General features: G+C 56.2%; 1 protein-coding gene across 7 annotated transcripts in view; it reads left to right on the top strand.

Annotated features, from left to right (window-relative positions):
* The window catches only part of PARP6 (poly(ADP-ribose) polymerase family member 6), a 46,198-nt gene that overhangs the window by 27,456 nt on the left and 1,349 nt on the right, over positions 1-17,393 (top strand). For 3 of the 7 annotated variants that reach the window (XM_090029108.1, XM_090029110.1, XM_090029107.1), the window contains exons 10-22: positions 266-319; positions 1,603-1,698; positions 2,581-2,673; positions 3,209-3,334; positions 4,123-4,188; positions 4,735-4,802; positions 5,477-5,525; positions 6,756-6,868; positions 8,417-8,489; positions 9,334-9,403; positions 14,696-14,775; positions 15,768-15,831; positions 17,085-17,169. In XM_090029108.1, the coding sequence (XP_089885234.1) occupies positions 266-319; positions 1,603-1,698; positions 2,581-2,673; positions 3,209-3,334; positions 4,123-4,188; positions 4,735-4,802; positions 5,477-5,525; positions 6,756-6,868; positions 8,417-8,489; positions 9,334-9,403; positions 14,696-14,775; positions 15,768-15,831; positions 17,085-17,169 (1,037 nt within the window). Of the gene's footprint in view, positions 1-265; positions 320-1,602; positions 1,699-2,580; positions 2,674-3,208; positions 3,335-4,122; positions 4,189-4,734; positions 4,803-5,476; positions 5,526-6,755; positions 6,869-8,416; positions 9,257-9,333; positions 9,404-14,695; positions 14,776-15,767; positions 15,832-17,084; positions 17,170-17,393 lie in introns of those variants that run through there. The other 4 variants (XM_090029109.1, XM_090029111.1, XR_016439339.1 and 1 more) reach the window with 3 other exon arrangements.

Genomic DNA, 17,393 nt, shown 5'->3' with positions numbered 1-17,393 from the left:
AAGCATATTGGAGTCCCTTGGAGCTGTGGGATTTTATACGATGCTGATTGAGACTTGGAGAAATGGGGGGCAAGGCCCGAAGGTGGCTCATTCTCCGAGTCTGGCAAAATGTTCTGAATAGGCCTGTGGCCTGAGAGATGTGAATTCAGCCCTGCTGCCAGCTTTATCTCCCCACCAAGAGGCTGTGGGGTCAGTGGAAGGCAGGAAGGTGTGTGGAAGGGCTGGGGGGTGACACGACTGGGTCTGCTTTGTGTGGTCTCTATAGGTTGGTGGCCACTGCAAGAACATCCCCACGCTGGAATATGGATTTCTCGTCCAGGTAAATCAAGTCCCTAACATGGCTCTCTCTCTCTGGAAACCATCTGCCCCACTGAGAACTCCCTGTTTTAATCCTCTTCCCTCAAGTCATGGGAGTCAGGAGTCTTCCTGGCTATGATTTGCCCTGGTTTGTGGGTACTGTCCTCTTGGTGGAGAGGTTGTACTGACCAGTGGGCAGACCCTGTGTCCACAGGCCCCTGTCTTCAGAGACATATGTCTTGTTCCTGCTCCTGGCTGTACTTGTTTTTATACTGTGCCCCTAACTGTGGCATCAGAGCCCCAAGTGCCTCAGTATGGAGGAGGGTTGGGTCCATGCGGCAGTGTCATCTTCATACCATGGGTATTCCTTGCTGTGGACAGGGAACATTTCAGGCCATGTTTTCATAGGAAGAAATGTGGTATTTTTAACAGGGGTTAGTTGAGACTGTCCCAGAGTCTGGAGCTGCCAGGCCTGGACTCAAGGCCATTCTTCCAAGGGCATGAGGAGGTCAGGGCCCTGCCAGGCCTCCTTTCTCCTTAGTGAGCTCCTACCTGGTCTGTGCATCACAGTTCAGAGCCCCTGACTGCCAGGGCTGGTACCACAGATAGCTTTGCTCTTCACAGCTAAGTGGGTCCATCTGGGGGTGTCAGGGACATGGTTCTGCCACCACTGATTGTTTCCTTTGCGAGGCAGTGGAGTTTGAGGGCTGGCATGGGCACACTCATCAGTGTGTGTTGCCTCAGGAGACATTCAATACACTGTTGTACTCAGGGCTCCCATGTCCCAGGCCACGACTCCAGCCTTCATCCCAGGTATCCAGGTTGCCACCTGGCTGCCAGGAGTCATGTCCAGCAATAGCAAGAGGAGCTCCTTCGTCATGGGATGCTGTGAATGTGTCTGGCACTGGTCATGAGGAGCTGTCAGTCCAGGCTGGGACATGAGGAGCTCTGCAGACTTGCCCCGATCATGCCTGTTCTGCTGCTGGTCCTTTCAGTTCAGGTGTATGGGGGTAGGGCAGTGGCTGACCGATAGGGGCCAAGTGCATGAAGGTGTAACTCCTACACTTTGGGTGTAACTCCATGGGGTGTAGGTGAACTCTGCCCAGCTTGGTCGCTAAGACAACAGGTGGGACTGGACAGAGCCAGTGCAGCCCAGACCTGCCATTTGCCTGATGACGTGGTACCCACCAAGTGTGAGATTTTGCATGGTCTGGTACTGCCTGTCCTGGCATCTTCCTTGGGGTGCAGGGTGGCTGATGCTGGGGTTTCTTCCTGACCCTGCTCCCCCATGCTTCGTCTCTGCAGATCATGAAGTACGCTGAGCAGCGGATCCCCACCCTGAACGAGTACTGCGTGGTGTGTGACGAGCAGCACGTCTTCCAGAACGGGTCCATGCTCAAGGTACGGCCTGCCCCAGACTGTGCCCGTGGCACTGTCTGCCCATCCAGGGTGGAGAAGTGCCCCTGGGGCAGAGGATGAGCCCTTGGCATGGCTGGAGGCCTGGTGTCCCGTGGATCAACCAGAGTTGGGAAATCTCTGCTGCTCCATCATGATCCATCTGCACCCTGGTCAGGCAGAGACCCTGGCTTCTGGGGTGGAAGGTACCTCCTTCCTTCCCCTCCTCATCCCTCATGTACTTCTTTATCGCCCCAGCACTCCTGGGCTGGTGGGGCCGGACGTCTCCCTGGGGGATGGAGCATGGCGCGTGCATTGCGCTGGCCTGTGCCGGAGGGAAAGTTGCCTGTTCTGCTGCTGCCCTCTGCTGTCTGACTCATAAACAGCACACAAGTGTTCATCTGCCCTCCTCCTTGTGCCTCAGTCAGCCTGGGCCTCAGTTTCCCCACTGTGCTCGCACCCTCCTGTAGCCAGCCACCGGGGGCTGCAGCTGGCCAGTGCGGGCGCCTGCGCCAAGCTGTCTGAGCCCCTCAGGTGAAGGTGTGGAGAAGGCGGATGGATTGTCGCAGAGCCATGGTTGTTTCTGTGCCCCTCAGCAAAGCGCGGGCGGGAGCCCACAATTGCCACGCTAGGCAGAAACAAAACAGGTTCCCAGGATGCATCAGTGTGTGGTCATGCTGCCAGAGTGCGTATGGGAACAGCCTCCCAGCAGCACGTGCTGGTCACAGCCCCTGGGGGTGAGAGCAGCATTGCGGAGACACCAGGCCTTTCTCCAGTCTCACTGCACGTGGCTTTGGAGCTAGGGCTGGAGAGCGATGTGGAAGTGCCACAGTGGCCTGCCCGCAAGCCTACCTTTGACCCCTAGTGTCGCTTTTGTCTCCCCTGCAGCCGGCTGTGTGTACACGGGAGCTGTGCGTCTTCTCCTTCTACACCCTAGGAGTGATGTCCGGGGCCGCGGAGGAGGTGGCCACAGGAGCAGAGGTGCCGGCGCCAAGTGAAGAACTTCACTGGGGGCAGGGGAAGGAAGGGTTAAGAAGGGCCATCTCCATCTAACGAGAGGGCGAGCAATTAGGGGAGCAGGAGAGCTGTAGTGGCCTGGGGTCTGTCTCTATGGTAGGCAAGAAGCCCTCTGAGGAGTTGTTCTTTCCAGGAGCCCAAGCCCAGCGCTGGGAGAAACTGGAGTCAGCATGGAGGAGCACTGCATCGTGGGGTGCTTCTCGGACATCTTCTCCCTACCTTGTATAGAGCAGATCCCTCCCTGCTCCTGAGCAGGGCCCTGTGCCGTGGAAGCAGCTCACTGCCACACAGGCAGCCTCTGTCATGCATCTTGCAGCAGGGCCTGAGCTGGCTCCCCGTGAAGCCGAAGGCAAAACTAATCTGTGACTCGGGAGGGACCAGGGTCAGGCCCCTGTGAGGCTGGGACTAGCAGAGGGTGATTAGGGGTGACAGAGAGCTCAGGGCCTTTCTCCCAGTGCCTGCCCTCCTCCTCCTCTCAGCCCCTCTCCCTCTGCCCCAGGTGGTGGACCTGCTTGTGGCCATGTGTCGGGCTGCCCTGGAGTCTCCACGCAAAAGCATCATCTTTGAGCCTTACCCCTCTGTGGTGGACCCCAACGATCCAAAAACGCTTGCCTTTAACCCCAAGGTGAGTGCGAGGGGGGCCAGGAAACTGAGGAGGGTCCTTGTGCCACTGCTGGGCTAAAATGAGAGGGAAGGGCAGCGAGTGAGACTCCGGGAATTGGTCTGGGAGGGTCACCAAACTGGGCTTGGGTCCTTTTTGAGGTCATCCCAGCTCTGCTTTTTCTAACCCTCCATTGTGCCCCGTCACTGTCACGTGTGCAGTGGGTAGAGGAGGTCCAGAGAGCTTCCTTCCCACTGTGAACAGGGTGCTCATTGCTTTCACATCGGGGTAGCAGGTTGGCTGTATCATGCAGACAGTGCATACGTAAACCTTTCCAGACATGGCTGCACCTTGAGGGGTAGGAGATGCTACACTGTCATGTAGAGGGATGTCCTCTTCCTGGTTGTCGACTGATCCTGGGCATCTGCCTGGGGATATAGGGGTTGCTAGGTGGGGATCAGAACAGGGCCTAGCCCGCCAGGATGCGGTGGGTGACAGTGGCCTGGGACAGGCGCCCTGACGTTGACATCCATTTTCTATGGGCGGCTTGCAGTTCCATGCAAGAGGAAGAGGGCAGGTTGCAATCAGGTCCAAGGCCCCTCTTACTTGTATCGACGACTGTGGTATCCTTGCTCTCACTGAGCTCTGATGCGACATGTGGGAGACGGGGTGGAGGGGAGAGGATCATGCAGGGACTCGGAGTCTCCCAGGGAGGTCACAACCTGTGAGTGAAGTGTCCCTCACATCAAGGTGTGGGGATTGGCAGGGAGCAGAGGCTGACACACTTGTCCCTCCCTTCCCGTGTGCTGCAGAAGAAGAACTATGAGCGTCTGCAGAAGGCCCTGGACAGCGTGATGTCCATCCGGGAGATGACCCAGGTACCCAGAGCTGCCACCACCAGGCCAGGCCAGGCCCAGGGCAGACCTGAAAGCTCTCTGACTCTCTCTACTCCCCTGAACATCTGACCCTCCCACCCCATCCTTGTGGGATGGCTTCCAGCCGCCTGCTTTTCCGCATGCCAGGGTGGAGCAAGCTACCTCAGGACTCCTTAGAGCTCTGCATTTGTGTGCCTGGGACCATGACCAGGGCTCCATTGTGGTAGACCTTGCCCAGATATACAGTGAGTGGGGGTCTCTGTCCTGAGAAGTGCCTCACTGAAAGCCAAGCTGGGTCTAGGACCCACATGCTCCTGAGTAGTTGTCTGTTGCCCCCAGCCCTCACGACCCAGGATTGCTAGTCACCCTCTGTTCTACCCACTACCAAAGCACATGAGCCATGTGCTTTCCCCTCCTGTGTGAAAGAGACTCCATGGTCCACTTCTGGATAGGCCTTTCTGACTGAGGCCTGTCCTGACTTGGATTGACTGCCTGATGAGTGGGGGAACCTTATATGTGTAGCTGCAATCACTGGCTTATCTTTGGCAGGGTTCGTATCTGGAAATCAAGAAACAGATGGACAAGCTTGACCCTCTTGCACACCCGCTACTGCAATGGTAATCCCACAGTGGGCTTCTGAGCCAGGCTGAGTTAGAGCAGGGGCCAGAAGGAGAAGTGAGGTGCCAGGGGGTGAATGCACCAGCTCACAAAGGGGTGCACTTTCAGAGGGCTGGGCAGGGGACCAAAGGACCTTTCCTCTTGGAGGACCACCCAGGAGAGAGGGAGATCCTGAGCTTTCTGGGCCCCACAGTGTCACCATCCCCAAGGCAGGACGGGTCAAAACCCAGGATCATCAATGAAAGGAAAAGCCTGGGTGTCTCTGAGCCTGGAGTGGAGGTTGTGCCCAGCTCCTGGGCTCCCCTGTGCCAGCCCTGGCTTAGGAAGGTGCCCCCCAAGCTGTGTCTGTGTGGCTGTGCTTCTGGGGGTGCCATACAGGGAGCTGCGACCTTGGGAGGAGTAAGTGGCTCAGCCTTTTTCCATCCCTTGTGGCCAGGTTCTGGGCAGCCGTCTCTTGCAGGGGTCAGCTTGGGCAGGTAGTGAAGCCTGAAAGGCAACAGCTCTGGGGACAGGCTCTTTGCCCTGTGAATGCACCCAGCGAGGTGCAGCGGGGATCATCTGACTGTCTTCTGACATGCTGAGGACAGCCCACCAGTTAGGCCAGGGGTCAGGTCTATTTAGGGCTGGCTGTCACTCCTATGGGCTAACGGTCTCTTTCTCCCCCACTACCCAGGATAATCTCCAGCAACAGGTCACACATTGTCAAGCTACCTCTCAGCAGGGTAAGCAGCTGCTCCCCTCTTGGGGTGGGATCTTCTCCCCTTGGGGTCAGGTTGGCAGACACCCTGCTCTCTGGTGTTGTACCCCTTGTGGGTGCAGCCCTGATGCCAGGAGATGAGGAGGACTGCACTCTACCCATCTGAGCCTCTGCCCAGCAGAGCCTCCCTGCCCCGCAGGGTGCAGAGTCACCCCCCCGATTTGGGTCTCACAAGGGTAGTTGAGCAAATAGAAAAGGAAGCACTAGGGCTTAGGACAGCAGGATGTGTGTGTGTGCGCACGCGCGCGCGTGTGTGTGTGGTAGGGGAACAGTGATGCAGACGACACCAGGGTCGTGTGTGCAAACATCCCCTCAGCTGTGTGTGCTCGGCGGGGTGCCTCAGTGGCGTGTGCGTGCCCTGCTGTAGTGACTTCATTAAGAAGCTGTCCATTCCTCTCCCCCACACCGTTGGCCTGGCTCAGGCCTACAGCCAGGCAACCCCTCTCTCGGCCTCCCCAGCTCCTGACATCCCTCTTCTACGCCTGGGTTGGTGCCAATGGGCCGCCTCTGCTGGCATGACTCAGCAGCCCTCAGCTCTGCCAGTGAGTGCCAGCAGTGTGGCTCAGCAGAAGAGCCCTTTGTCTGCCGGCGGGGTCCTAGCACCTGCCTCCCCTTGCCCAGCTGGCATCTGAGCAGGCCCGCGCCAGCTGTTGTGGGCTCTTCCCCGCTCCTTACCCCCGGGACTGGAGTCCCCTCTGGTACACGAGCAATAGCTGAGCAGTCCCCCATCCCTCACGGGTGACTTCTCCCTGGGCTCAAGAGCCTGTTCAGGGACAGAGAGGGGATTTCTCAGTCCTGGTGGTGGCATCTTCATGACAGGGGCATGAGTCCAGCAGGATGCCAGATACAAGGCACTTGCTTATGAGTATCCACTAATGGCTTTCAGACTGTCCCAAGCTGTGTAGGGCTGAGAGGTGGGTAGCAGCATCTAGCACTGACCTCCATGCTGTCATGCCCCTTTGTGCTCCAACAACAGCTGTCTGGGGGCTCAACTTGCCTCTGTCCTGCTACCAGTGGCTCCCCCAGTATCCATGCACCATTGAGCCCTGCCCCTGCTCTGGTCTGGGCAGCAACTGGGGGTGGAGCTGGGGGCAGCGTTGAAACAAGCTTCCGTGCATGATCTCTCTCTTTTATTTCTTTCTCTTTCTCTCTCTCTTGCTCCTTCTCTTTTTTGCTCATATGTTTCCCTTGGTAGCAGCTGAAATTTATGCACACCTCACACCAGTTCCTCCTGCTGAGTAGTCCCCCGGCCAAGGAAGCCCGCTTCCGCACAGCCAAGAAACTCTACGGCAGCACCTTCGCTTTTCAGTAAGTCCACAGAGAGGGAGGCTCCCTCTTGTTGCCCACGTGCACCAAGGAGCTTCCGGCTACTCCTCCCTGTGGAGGCTGCTAGGCCACACGGGGTCTGGGCTGGCCAGCCTTGTGGGGAGCGGTTGCTCAGTTGCCCCATAGCACCGGGGACAGAGCAGTGAGGGAGAAGCAGCTGCTCCAGAATGAACCTGTTGCCCCATAACCTGATCTCTTCCTGTGCTGGTAGCAGCGCTTTGGGTCAGGCCCTCAGAGCTAGCCTGGCAATGGAAAGGTGAAGCTGTTTCCAAGGGATGGGGACTTTCTGTGGATGATAGCAGAAATAACTTGATCCATGGCCCAGGGATGGGGACTGGCTTCCAGGGCAGTCAGCAGCTGGCTAACACCCCTCTGCCTTGTTTTCCTGCTTGCTGCCTGCCAAACTGTAGCAACAATGTGCTGCTGGCTGGACAACCCCAGCCTGGTGTGCCCACCCCTTCCCATGGGGAAATACCAGGGGTGAGGCTGTGAAGGAGCCACTAGACTGGCAGTTGCTTATCTGCACCAGACAGGTCCTGGCCCTTTTGAGGCTATCCCAGCTCTGCTTGTTCTAACCCTCTGTTGTGCCCCGTCACTGTCACGTGTGCGGTGGGCAGAGGAGGTCCAGAGCTTCCTTCCCACTGTGAACAGGGCGCTCATTCAGCGGGGCTGCTGCTGTTTATCCTCCGTGGTGGGAGCAGAGCCAGCATCTCCAGTTAGCTTGAACCACTATTCTGCCCCAGGGCCCAGAGCTGTTCACAAGGGGACTTTGTGAGAGTGTCTCCTGCTGAAGCAGAGCAAAGGGGAGGGGAGTGTCGGTGTGTGTGTTTGGGGGCACAATTTAGTGAGTGTGTAAGTATGAGGGAGGGTATGGGGCCCTAGACCAGGGGTGGGCAAAATGAGGCCCAGGGGCTGGATGCGGCCTGCCAGGCCATTGTATCCAGCCCGCGGGGCCCCTAAAAAATTTGGAAAATTAATATTAATCTGCTCTGGCCTGCCTGTCATGCGGCCCTCGATAGCTTGCTGAAACTCAGTAAGCGGCCCTCTGCCCAAAATAACTGCCCGCCCCAGCCCTAGGCCCTGATGTGGAGGGGCAGTGGGCATGGAGACTGAGTTGCGAGGGAGGCAGGATGTGTGTGCATTTCCATGCAGGTGGTGCAAGAGGAAATGGGGGTGTGTGTGTGACAGGGCTGGGGAGAACGAGCAGTGAGAGGATGCACAAAGAAGGAGGGAAGGGTTTGTGATTCTGAGTGGAGGGTGTGTGTGAGACACCTTGAATGAAAGAAAGCAAGAAAGAAAGAAGGGTGCGTGCGTGTCATACTGAGCAGGAGGAGGAAGGATATGGATGTGAGGCAGAGATGGTACATGTGATTGCGGGTCTGAGTGGAGGATGTGTATGTGCCAGGAAAGCTGCACGTGTTGGAGGTTGGAGAGTGTGTGGCCGTGGTTCTAAGTGGAAGGACAGGGTGTGAGTGGCAGGACAGTCCATGCTGGGCCATGCTGCTGACCCCCAGTACCTTGCTCTTGCAGTGGCTCTCACATTGAGAACTGGCACTCCATCCTGCGCAATGGGCTGGTCAATGCGTCCTACACCAAACTGCAGGTAATGGTCCTGCACCCACCCCACCCCGCCCCGGGGCAGCTTGGTAAAATGCATGATGACCTAGACTTTTCAGTGCCTCTCCCCAAGACATCCAGGAGCCAGCGGCTTGGAGATCCCCAACCTGTCCAGAGCCAAGATTCACTCCCGCAGTGCTGGGCTCCAGCAAGTCCCTTGCAGTAGGGTTTTGTGTCAGTGTGGTGGGCCTTGGGTTGGTGGGCTCTCCATGGACAATGCACTTGGGTCCTGACTGTGTCCTGCTGAGGTAGCTAACCCTTCCTGTCCCTCCTGACCTTGGGGGCTCTTCTAGATGCTGTGAGAGGTGGGTGTGCAGCACTGTTTTTTACTGCTAGGAAGTCCTGTGAGTTTGTTTGCTGTGGGTGAAGATCATGTGTCCAGGTCTTTGCTCTTCCTCCCTGCCACACTGCAGCTTTAAATCCGACAGCCAAGCCTCACAAACCCACCCACCTCTCTGTGGTATGCTGCAGCCCTGAATTACTTGCTCCTGGAAGGGGCAGGCAGACAGATATAATTAGACAGCCTGGTGAGCCAGGGCCTGTTGCATGGGGCAGGCAGACAGACTGGTAGGTAGGGGTAGGGTGGATGGAGAGGAGTCAATGGATAGCATGATAGAAGTAGGGGAAGGCCGGAGAGGCTGGCAGTGGATAGAGACGTGCAGCTGACACCTGCCAGAGGGTCCGTGCTCTGGATTTCTCCCCCCTCCCAGTTCTCTTGGGCTGGGATATATGGTATCTGCTCCTATCCCCGCTGGGGCGAGGGGGTGCTGACTTCCTCACCACTTGCTCGCACCTTGTGCGTGTTGCTCACACTGGTGTTTCCCTGCAAGCTGCATGGAGCAGCCTATGGCAAAGGCATCTACCTGAGCCCCATCTCCAGTATTTCCTTTGGATACTCAGGTAAGAGGCTCTCTGCCCTGCCATCTCTCCACCTGTCTGTGCATGCCCTGTCCCATGGCATCTGTAAGCCGCATGTTCCCCTGCATGTACACCCAAGTGCAGCCTGCCAGGGTGACGGCAGGGCCTGGCAGGTCAGAGTGCTGGGGGAAGGGAGGGAGCCAAGATGCTTTTGCTGTGGTGATCCACAGAGCTGCTGTGGACGTGCTCTGGCTTAGCCCCAGCCCCACAGTGTTGCTGCAGGGCACAACCCCCATATCAGGTCAGTGCCAGCCCAGGAAGCCCTTCTCAGATCCATCCCCAAGTGCTGGCCTCACCTTCTATTGCAAACTGCCAGCCCCGCTCCAGACATGGCTTCTGCCACCAGACCCTATATGATTGTCATCAGCACCCCCAGGCCCTCCTGTCCCTATCAGCCCATCCTCTGTGCCATGCCAGGAAAGCTGGGCATGTGAGTGACAGAGGCAGGTTTAACCAATGGTTATAGGGGAGCTAGCCCAGTGATTGGCATATCATTGCACCCATCTTTTCGGAAGTTTAGGCCTCAGCAGATTGGCTCTTGTGTGTGGCGGGGCACGTACCTATCAGCTGTGCAATCCCTCCATACGTTCCTTCACCCCTATCCCCTGGAAGCAAGAACAACCGCACCTGTCTTTAGCCATCCGCTGGCTGTTCTGTACTCCGCAGCCGCCTGCGTGCATGGCAGCTTTCCCAACAGATGGATGCTGCGGGGTGAGGCAGGCCCTGGCTGTGTGGGTACTCCCTATAAGAGACAGGGGTGGCCTCAAGTGGTGGGATCTTGGTTCATGTGGCCACTGTCCCAAGTGCCTGGAAGCAGCCTGCAGTTTGGCAGGTCCAGTCTCATAAAACGGTGGGTCCTGCCTTGCTGTTAGGCAGCAAGGTGCTTTTCCAGCTCATATGGTGCATGCCTGTGGTAGCCAGTGTTCAAAGGATGACCGAGGCTCCCATGGCCCCCACCCCCCGGTCACTGGCCGTGCAGTACGTTCCCCCTGAGGTCACCGTCAGCGAGGACAATTATGGTTTTGCTGTTGGAGCCAACTGGGCCCCAGTGCCGCCATGCTGCTCTTGTCACCATTGAGTGGCGTTGGGGGGGTGGAATGTCTCTGTTATGAGCTCGGGCCCCCAGATCACGGGATAATTACTGGGGCCCTTTTTTCACACCGTTTTGCTTCTCTGAGTGTAATGGCACAAAAGGCCAATGAGCCAATGGCTATGGAAATGCATGGAGATTAGGCCCTGTTGGAAGTTTTACCTTATATAGGATTTTTGACAATTTTTTTTTTAAATGGAAAGTTCATGCTTTGATTCAAAAATGAATGTTTTAGTAAAAATTAGAAGTACAGATAATTCATTTAGTCACTTTTGGCTGAAAAACCAAACTGTCGAGTCAGCAATGCTCCTGCGGTGCCTTGGGGGAGCTCAGCTACGCTCCAGCTCCCCGCAGCTCCTGTGCTAGGGACCCAGCTCCTTGCCCAGGTTTGGTCTCCCATGATGCACCACAACTGTGCTCTGTGAGGTAGCACCTACCCTCTCCAATGGGAGACCGTGGTGCATCCTGGGAAGTGTAGGCCGATAAAGAACTGCGTCTCAAAAAGAATAACGGGAGCCTAAGTTGGCTGAACTGTAGCTCCCGTCAGACCTCTTACAGCAGTATTTCCAGATTGAAATGTTATGTCCAAAGTTGCCCAGTTCTCAATTTTTCATCTGAAAAACGTTCTGAAAAAAATGTTCTGCTAAAAATGGCTTTTCCGTTTTGGCAGGGATTTCAGTGGAAAGATGCCCTGTTTTCTGACCCTCCCCAATCACCATGTGCTCCCTGGAACACCTCTGCTAAGGCCACTGTAAGAAATCTTGACCCACATGTGGGCCAGTCCTGCTTTGATTGCACACTAAAGGCTCTTAGCGATTGATTTCAGTGGAAATTTTGGATGCAGCAGGTACCTGGCATCAGGACACTGCTCTCAGCCCACCACTTTGCCTGGTCTTCCTCACACACACAGTCTCACTGGACTTTGCATTACATTTTTCATCTGAGGTAGTCGTCTCTCCATGGTGGAGTCTGAAAACCAGGCATTGTGTGTGCAGATGATCTCAGGGCTAGGTTTAAGTGCCTAGCCCTAGTGACTTTGGTAGGCTATCCAAAAGGTCCCTGGAACCACTTAGTGTGGCAAAATCATTTGCAAACCTGAACAAGCCCTGGCCTATCCTGGACTCTGCATTGGTAATCCTTACTGGAGCATGGGCCCTGCCCAGGGGTGGGCAAGGGCCCCAAAGAGCTGGGGGATTCCCTTCCAGTCTGTTTTTAAATCAGCTGCTGCCTGTGCAGAGCCAAGGCACTTGCCAGCTGCAGATGGCAGTGTGTAGGGAGCAGCAGTCCTGTTCAGGAAACAAAGTATTTTGGTGCATTGAGACATTTCCATCAGGCCCCACCTGTCTTGTCTGGGGCTGGTGATGATGGGAGGGAGGGGAAGTCCTAGCACCACCGACCTAGCTTGATCTGTTGTCTGCTGTCCTAACCTAGCCAGCCTCCTCTGCATTCAGCCCCATGTCCCTTGATGGATACTTTGCATCTCCCCTGTGCTATGAGATACAGGGGGAGCAGCCCCAGCCCTGAAGCTGTAGCAGGGCTGTGTGGATAGGCAGGATGGCCACCCATCACATAGCCACTTCCATCCCCTCTGCAAACATCCCTGTGATTCCTTGGCCAGCTGAGAGCAAGGGTGTGGCTGGTGGGAGAGCTGTACCAAGCCATGCGTCACCCCAGCCCCAAGCCCCGCAGCAAAAGTCGCTGGAGACTGTGACGGGCTTGTTGTCACAGGGCTGGCCATGATGCTCCCTAGTAGCCTTAGCACTCCTGCCTGGCTCAACCTCCAATGCCACTCTCCCTGGGTTACTCTCCTGCCACACCTTGTTCTTATAATATTGATTCAGGAAGGCTGCCAACAGGCCTTAGAGCAAGCACTAATCCCAATAAGTTCCCACTGGGTCTCTCCCGAGACCCCTCCAGCCTCGATCCAGCCCTCAGCCTTATTAGGCCCCTGCAGGGCACCAAGAGCCTTAGTGGCAAGATGTACAACTGCTTCACCTCCTCTATACCGCATCCCAAGCCCCACGCACGTTCTCTCTTTGATCTTCCTCCTTACATACTTGGCCCCCTTGGGCTCACAGACCCCCCGTCCCATACACAGCTCCTCCTCCAGGCTCAGGCCCCCCAGTCCAGCTTGGGGCACTCTGGGCTTGTGGACCCTCTGGCCCAGCTCAACCTTTCCCTGATCTCTCTCGGACCTCCCAGTTTGTGTCCCAGTCTTTATATAAGCTCCCGGGCTCCTCACTGGGTCCCACCCTCAGTCTGAGTCTCTCTCAATAGGCTAAACTACTGGTTTAGCTCAAATGAATAAGAAACATCCCTGCCCTCTGCCAAGCATCTTGATCCCTATAGGGGTTTAACACAGAATAAGGCCCCTTGCCTGTAACCCCAGTCTTTCCCAGTCCCAGGAACTTGCCCCTGTTCCCAGGCCTGCAAAGTCATTCAGCCAAGAGCCAAGTCCCTTCAAGAGCCCCTACAACCAGGAGCTCCTCACTTCTTGACTGCTGGAGAGAGACTCCCTACCTCTGCAGGCTCTGGGTTTATATAGCCCCAGCCTGAGCCCTCTTTTGGTCAGGTGAGTCCCTCATTAGCTCCCCTCTGCCACCTGCAAGCAGCCTGTGGGCTGCTGGCTCCCTTAAAGGAGCAGGCAAATCCCAGTGCCTGCTCCAGAGACAATCAGGTGCCTCTTTCTTCAGGAGCCCACTTCTCGGGGCTGGCAGCCAGAGGCATCATGGCTACTGGCCAGATAGCACCGTCAGGGCCAAAGGGGTGCTCGGGTGTGGAAGGAGATTTCCATAGAGCCCTGGCTTTTAGGGCTTTTACTGATCCTTTTTTTGGTCCATGGAGGCTGGGGAGCAGGGATGTGCTCTGGTACCAACTCCACACATGGAGGCAAATGCAGGATCACTGTGATTCCCACAGCCCTCATTTGGGGCACCCCGTGGCCCCCCAAAACTGTCACTCTCATGATCTGGGGCTCAGGCAACCTGGGCAGGTCTGTGAGGCAGAAGATGATGTCTGCTTCAGCCTTCGCCTCCAGCCCAACTGAAACATCTTGCCCTGGTACAGGCCTTCCCCCCCTGGGTCAGAGCTGCCAGACCCATCACAGTTTCAGGAACAGGCCCTTGGCAGCTTGTTTTTGACTCTCTTCATGCCCTGAACCCAGAAATTGCCTGGGCAGCATAGATTTGGTCCAGGAGTGTTTAGTGGTGGTGCATGTCTCAGGGGTCCAACATAAGCCAGATGCAAGAAAGTCAGGGAGCCTGTGTTATCAACAAGAGCGCTTCTACTACTTGAGCTTAGGGCCACCAGGCTTGCTCTGCCCAACAGCATGTTGAGCGAAGCAACCCCGATGACAGCCTCCAGACTGAGATATCCCAACCCCCGGGCTCCCACCACCTGGGCACCACTCCACCCTGACCCTTCAGACCACCATTGATGGTGACTTTGCAGCGCTGTAGGTGTCTCTGTGTCACTTCTCCAACAGCAGCATGGTAACACTTTATTGTAGATCCCTGCTCTTTTAGAGCCTTTTACGTGTTAAGTTACAGACGATGTTACATGTCAAAGGCAAGGCCTGGACATAGGGTAGGAAAGGCTGCATAGTGGGTAGGGGCACCGACTGTGACTCAGGAGACAAAGGGTCTGCTCCCTGGCTTGGCTGTAAAGCCCTCTGTGGCTTTGATCATGCTTCTGAATCTACCTCATGACTCAGTTTCCTCTCTGTAAAATGGGGCTAATCCTAGAGCCTAGCTCTAGACATGGCTGTGTGGTACCAGGTGAGGAGGACCCATGTAAGGACCTAGATAATCAGCATTTTCTCCTCAGGGTGCCTGGCAGAGCGAGAGAGTGCTTCCCAGCTCGGCCAGGATCCATCTCATATATTCACCATGTCAACTCGATGTCTGGCCATTGGCCTGGGCTGCCTTGAACTCTGTGCCCCTCAGATCCTGCTGCGGGTTGTGTTGTCAGCCATGCTGTTCTCTGATGACATTGTCCCACCCAGCCGGGGGTGGCTGGTGGTAAATGTAGTGCTGCTGCCCTCCACTCAAAGTAGACTGCCCAGCACAGCCCCCTGCCATCTCCCTCAGAAAGCAGCTGTCCCCTGTGGCACATGCTTGCCCTAGGGAGGCCTTGAGTGCACATGTGCTGATCCGTGGTGCTGTTGTGACTTTGTTGCCAAACAGGGATGGGGAAAGGACAGCACCGGATGCCCTCGAAGGATGAGCTGGTCCAGAGATATAACCGGATGAACACCATCCCCCAGGTAACTGGCCCCAAAGGATGAGGGGCAGGGTAGACTGGGGAGCAATGCAGGGTATTTGCTCTTCTGACCTCAAGGGGTGTCAAAATTGATGTATGACATACCCCATAATACATTGCTGCTGCTGTACTTCTGGGGAGGGAGCATTGTCCAGTGGGTTGAGCAGGTGACTGGGCATCAGGACTCCTGGGTTCTGCACCCATTTCCACTCTCCTATTTGACTGTACATGTGACAGCCTCTCTAGATGGGATTTTCCTGGGCTCTTGGCCTCAGTTGAACACTGATCATACTGATAGCAATGCAGCTTTGTGTTCAAAGCCAGCCCTGAGCAGTTTGTATACCCTCTTCCTATGCCTCAGTTTGCCTCTCCACAAAACTGGTACATTTGTACTCACCTTCCTGGCTGGTGGTCACCCTGATCTTCTACATCTGGAGCCCTGGTGGTACATCCTTTGCATGCCTTACAACAGATGTCTGGGAGTATTTGTTGTGGCCATTTGTGCAAAGCCAAAAGTCTTATTATGTGTCCAGAGACAAGGAATAGTAGGGAATTTGGTGGCTGGGGACAAAGCTGAGCTGCACTAGTATAGCTCTGTGTATGCACCCCAGCCCTGGTCAGTGCCTGCCCACCCCATGCACAGCCCAAGTTAGTGCCATAAACCTCTGCATGGGACCTGCATCAAATCCTGGACTCAGTGCGACTGGAGATTCCCCAGGCACCACTCAGTGGAGGGTGGCAGGCTTTAAGCAGCCTGGAGATCAGCCTGTTGAGTACTGGGAAGGGGATGGAGCCTGAGAGCCACCCCTGAGATGAGAGCAGGGCCACAAAACCCACATCTGTGCAAACAACAGAGGCCAAGGAAGGGCAAACGTGGGATGGAGGAGCTGGGCACTGGGGTCACACTGCAGGCTTGGGCATTGGGGCAGGCCGGGCTGCTGAGTAGCAGAGGCAGGGGGCAGGCGGTGATGCTGGCTCTGTGTGGATCGTTTGCAGACCCGGTCCATCCAGTCGCGGTTCCTGCAGAGCCGGAACCTGAACTGCATAGCACTTTGTGAAGGTAAGAGGGGCTGGGGGCGAGGGGAAAGAAGAGGCCCTGGCTCACTGTCTACCCCTGGGAACAATACAGCAACAAGGGTGTGGTGCTGTGGGCACCTTTGGTCTGCCTTCTGAGGTCCGAGGTTGCTAGTGCCCCTGGTGCCTGCTGTCCCCATGCCGTGGTGGGAGGGGCACACTGCTCAGGACTCCTGCCCATTCCTACAGTGGCTCTTGACATCATCCCACTTGTGCTGTCCTCCCTAGCTACCCCGGTGCATGGATTACCTGAGAAGAGGGGTTGTAACAAAAGAGGTCCCTGGCTCCTGTGCTGTGAGCATCATGGAAGCCCACATGGGTTTGTTTCCCTTTATGGGAGTGTCTCAGCCTGTCCAGGGCAGTACCACAGCTGGAGGGGAATGATGCCACATCATCCGTGGCCACATCATCCATGAAGCTATGGATATAGGGGATGCCAGTACCATGGTTGGAGGGGAATGATGCGAGTACCACAGCAGGAGGGGAATGATGCCACATCATCCATGAGAGTCCTGGCTGGCTTTGCTCACTTGGGTTCCTCCTCAGATAGTGATGGTGACTTTGAATCCCCATCCCACAGCTCTCCTGGGGGCAGGAGGATGCTAATGATCTGACCTTCTCCCCCAGTTCAGTGAGCTGCCAAGGGAAGGGAGGGAGTAAAGCAGCATGGGTTGCTGCTGACACTTAAATAAGCATTGGTCTCGTTGGAGTGTCCCTTCCTTGCTTGGTACCTCAGTTTCCCCTCCCACCCTTTTTTCTGCCTATACAGCAAAGACTGTGGCTGGACACTAGTAATACATCAAAGGGGAGTGTGAGAGCCTCTGATCTGGGGGCTGGTACCTCCAGAGCACTGGCCAGTAAATGTCACTAATGGACAGAACTTAATGAATGAATGAATAAATGCTCACGGTGGCTGCTGGGACGGGCGCCTGTTCTGCGGGAACAGGAGTCCGTTGGGTTATGGCTCAGTCTAGAGCAGTTCCCTGGAACTGACATTTGGCTGCACTGCTGTGCAGCACCATCCATACCCTATTGTCCTTTAGCGGCCGGCAGCCACCTCCTGTCTCTGGAGTGGGCAAGGAGGGTCCCAGGAGGCAGCTCACTCTCTTTGGCAGTTGCAGGATGTAGCCCATCATAGCCAAAGTCTAAGGCAAGGCACTGGTGTAGTGCAGGATGAGGGACAGGGTGGGGCTGGCTGGGCTGGGCAGGCACCTGTCCGATGGCCTTCCCTCTTGGCAGTGATCACCTCCAAGGACCTCCAGAAGCACGGAAACATCTGGGTGTGCCCAGTCTCGGATCACGTCTGCACCCGCTTCTTCTTTGTGTGAGTACTGGGGCGTGGTGGGGCTGACCAGACTGGGCCAGGGCATCAAGAGTGCAAAGGAGATTGCTAAATGTCATGGGCACCAGCTCTCCCCAGCCCTGGAAAAAGGGGACTTGTGGCCCATGCCTCCTAGCACAGCTCCAGTGGGGGCAGGGGGCACGTCTCACACACACAACACGTGGATCTCAAGCGCAGCCTCCATGCCAGTGCAGCCAGGCCTCACA

Source organism: Crocodylus siamensis, chromosome 15, assembly GCF_052110815.1.
Source record: "Crocodylus siamensis isolate JL-2025a chromosome 15, ASM5211081v1, whole genome shotgun sequence".
Classification (NCBI taxonomy): domain Eukaryota; kingdom Metazoa; phylum Chordata; order Crocodylia; family Crocodylidae; genus Crocodylus; species Crocodylus siamensis.
This window is presented reverse-complemented; position numbering and strand designations above follow the sequence as displayed.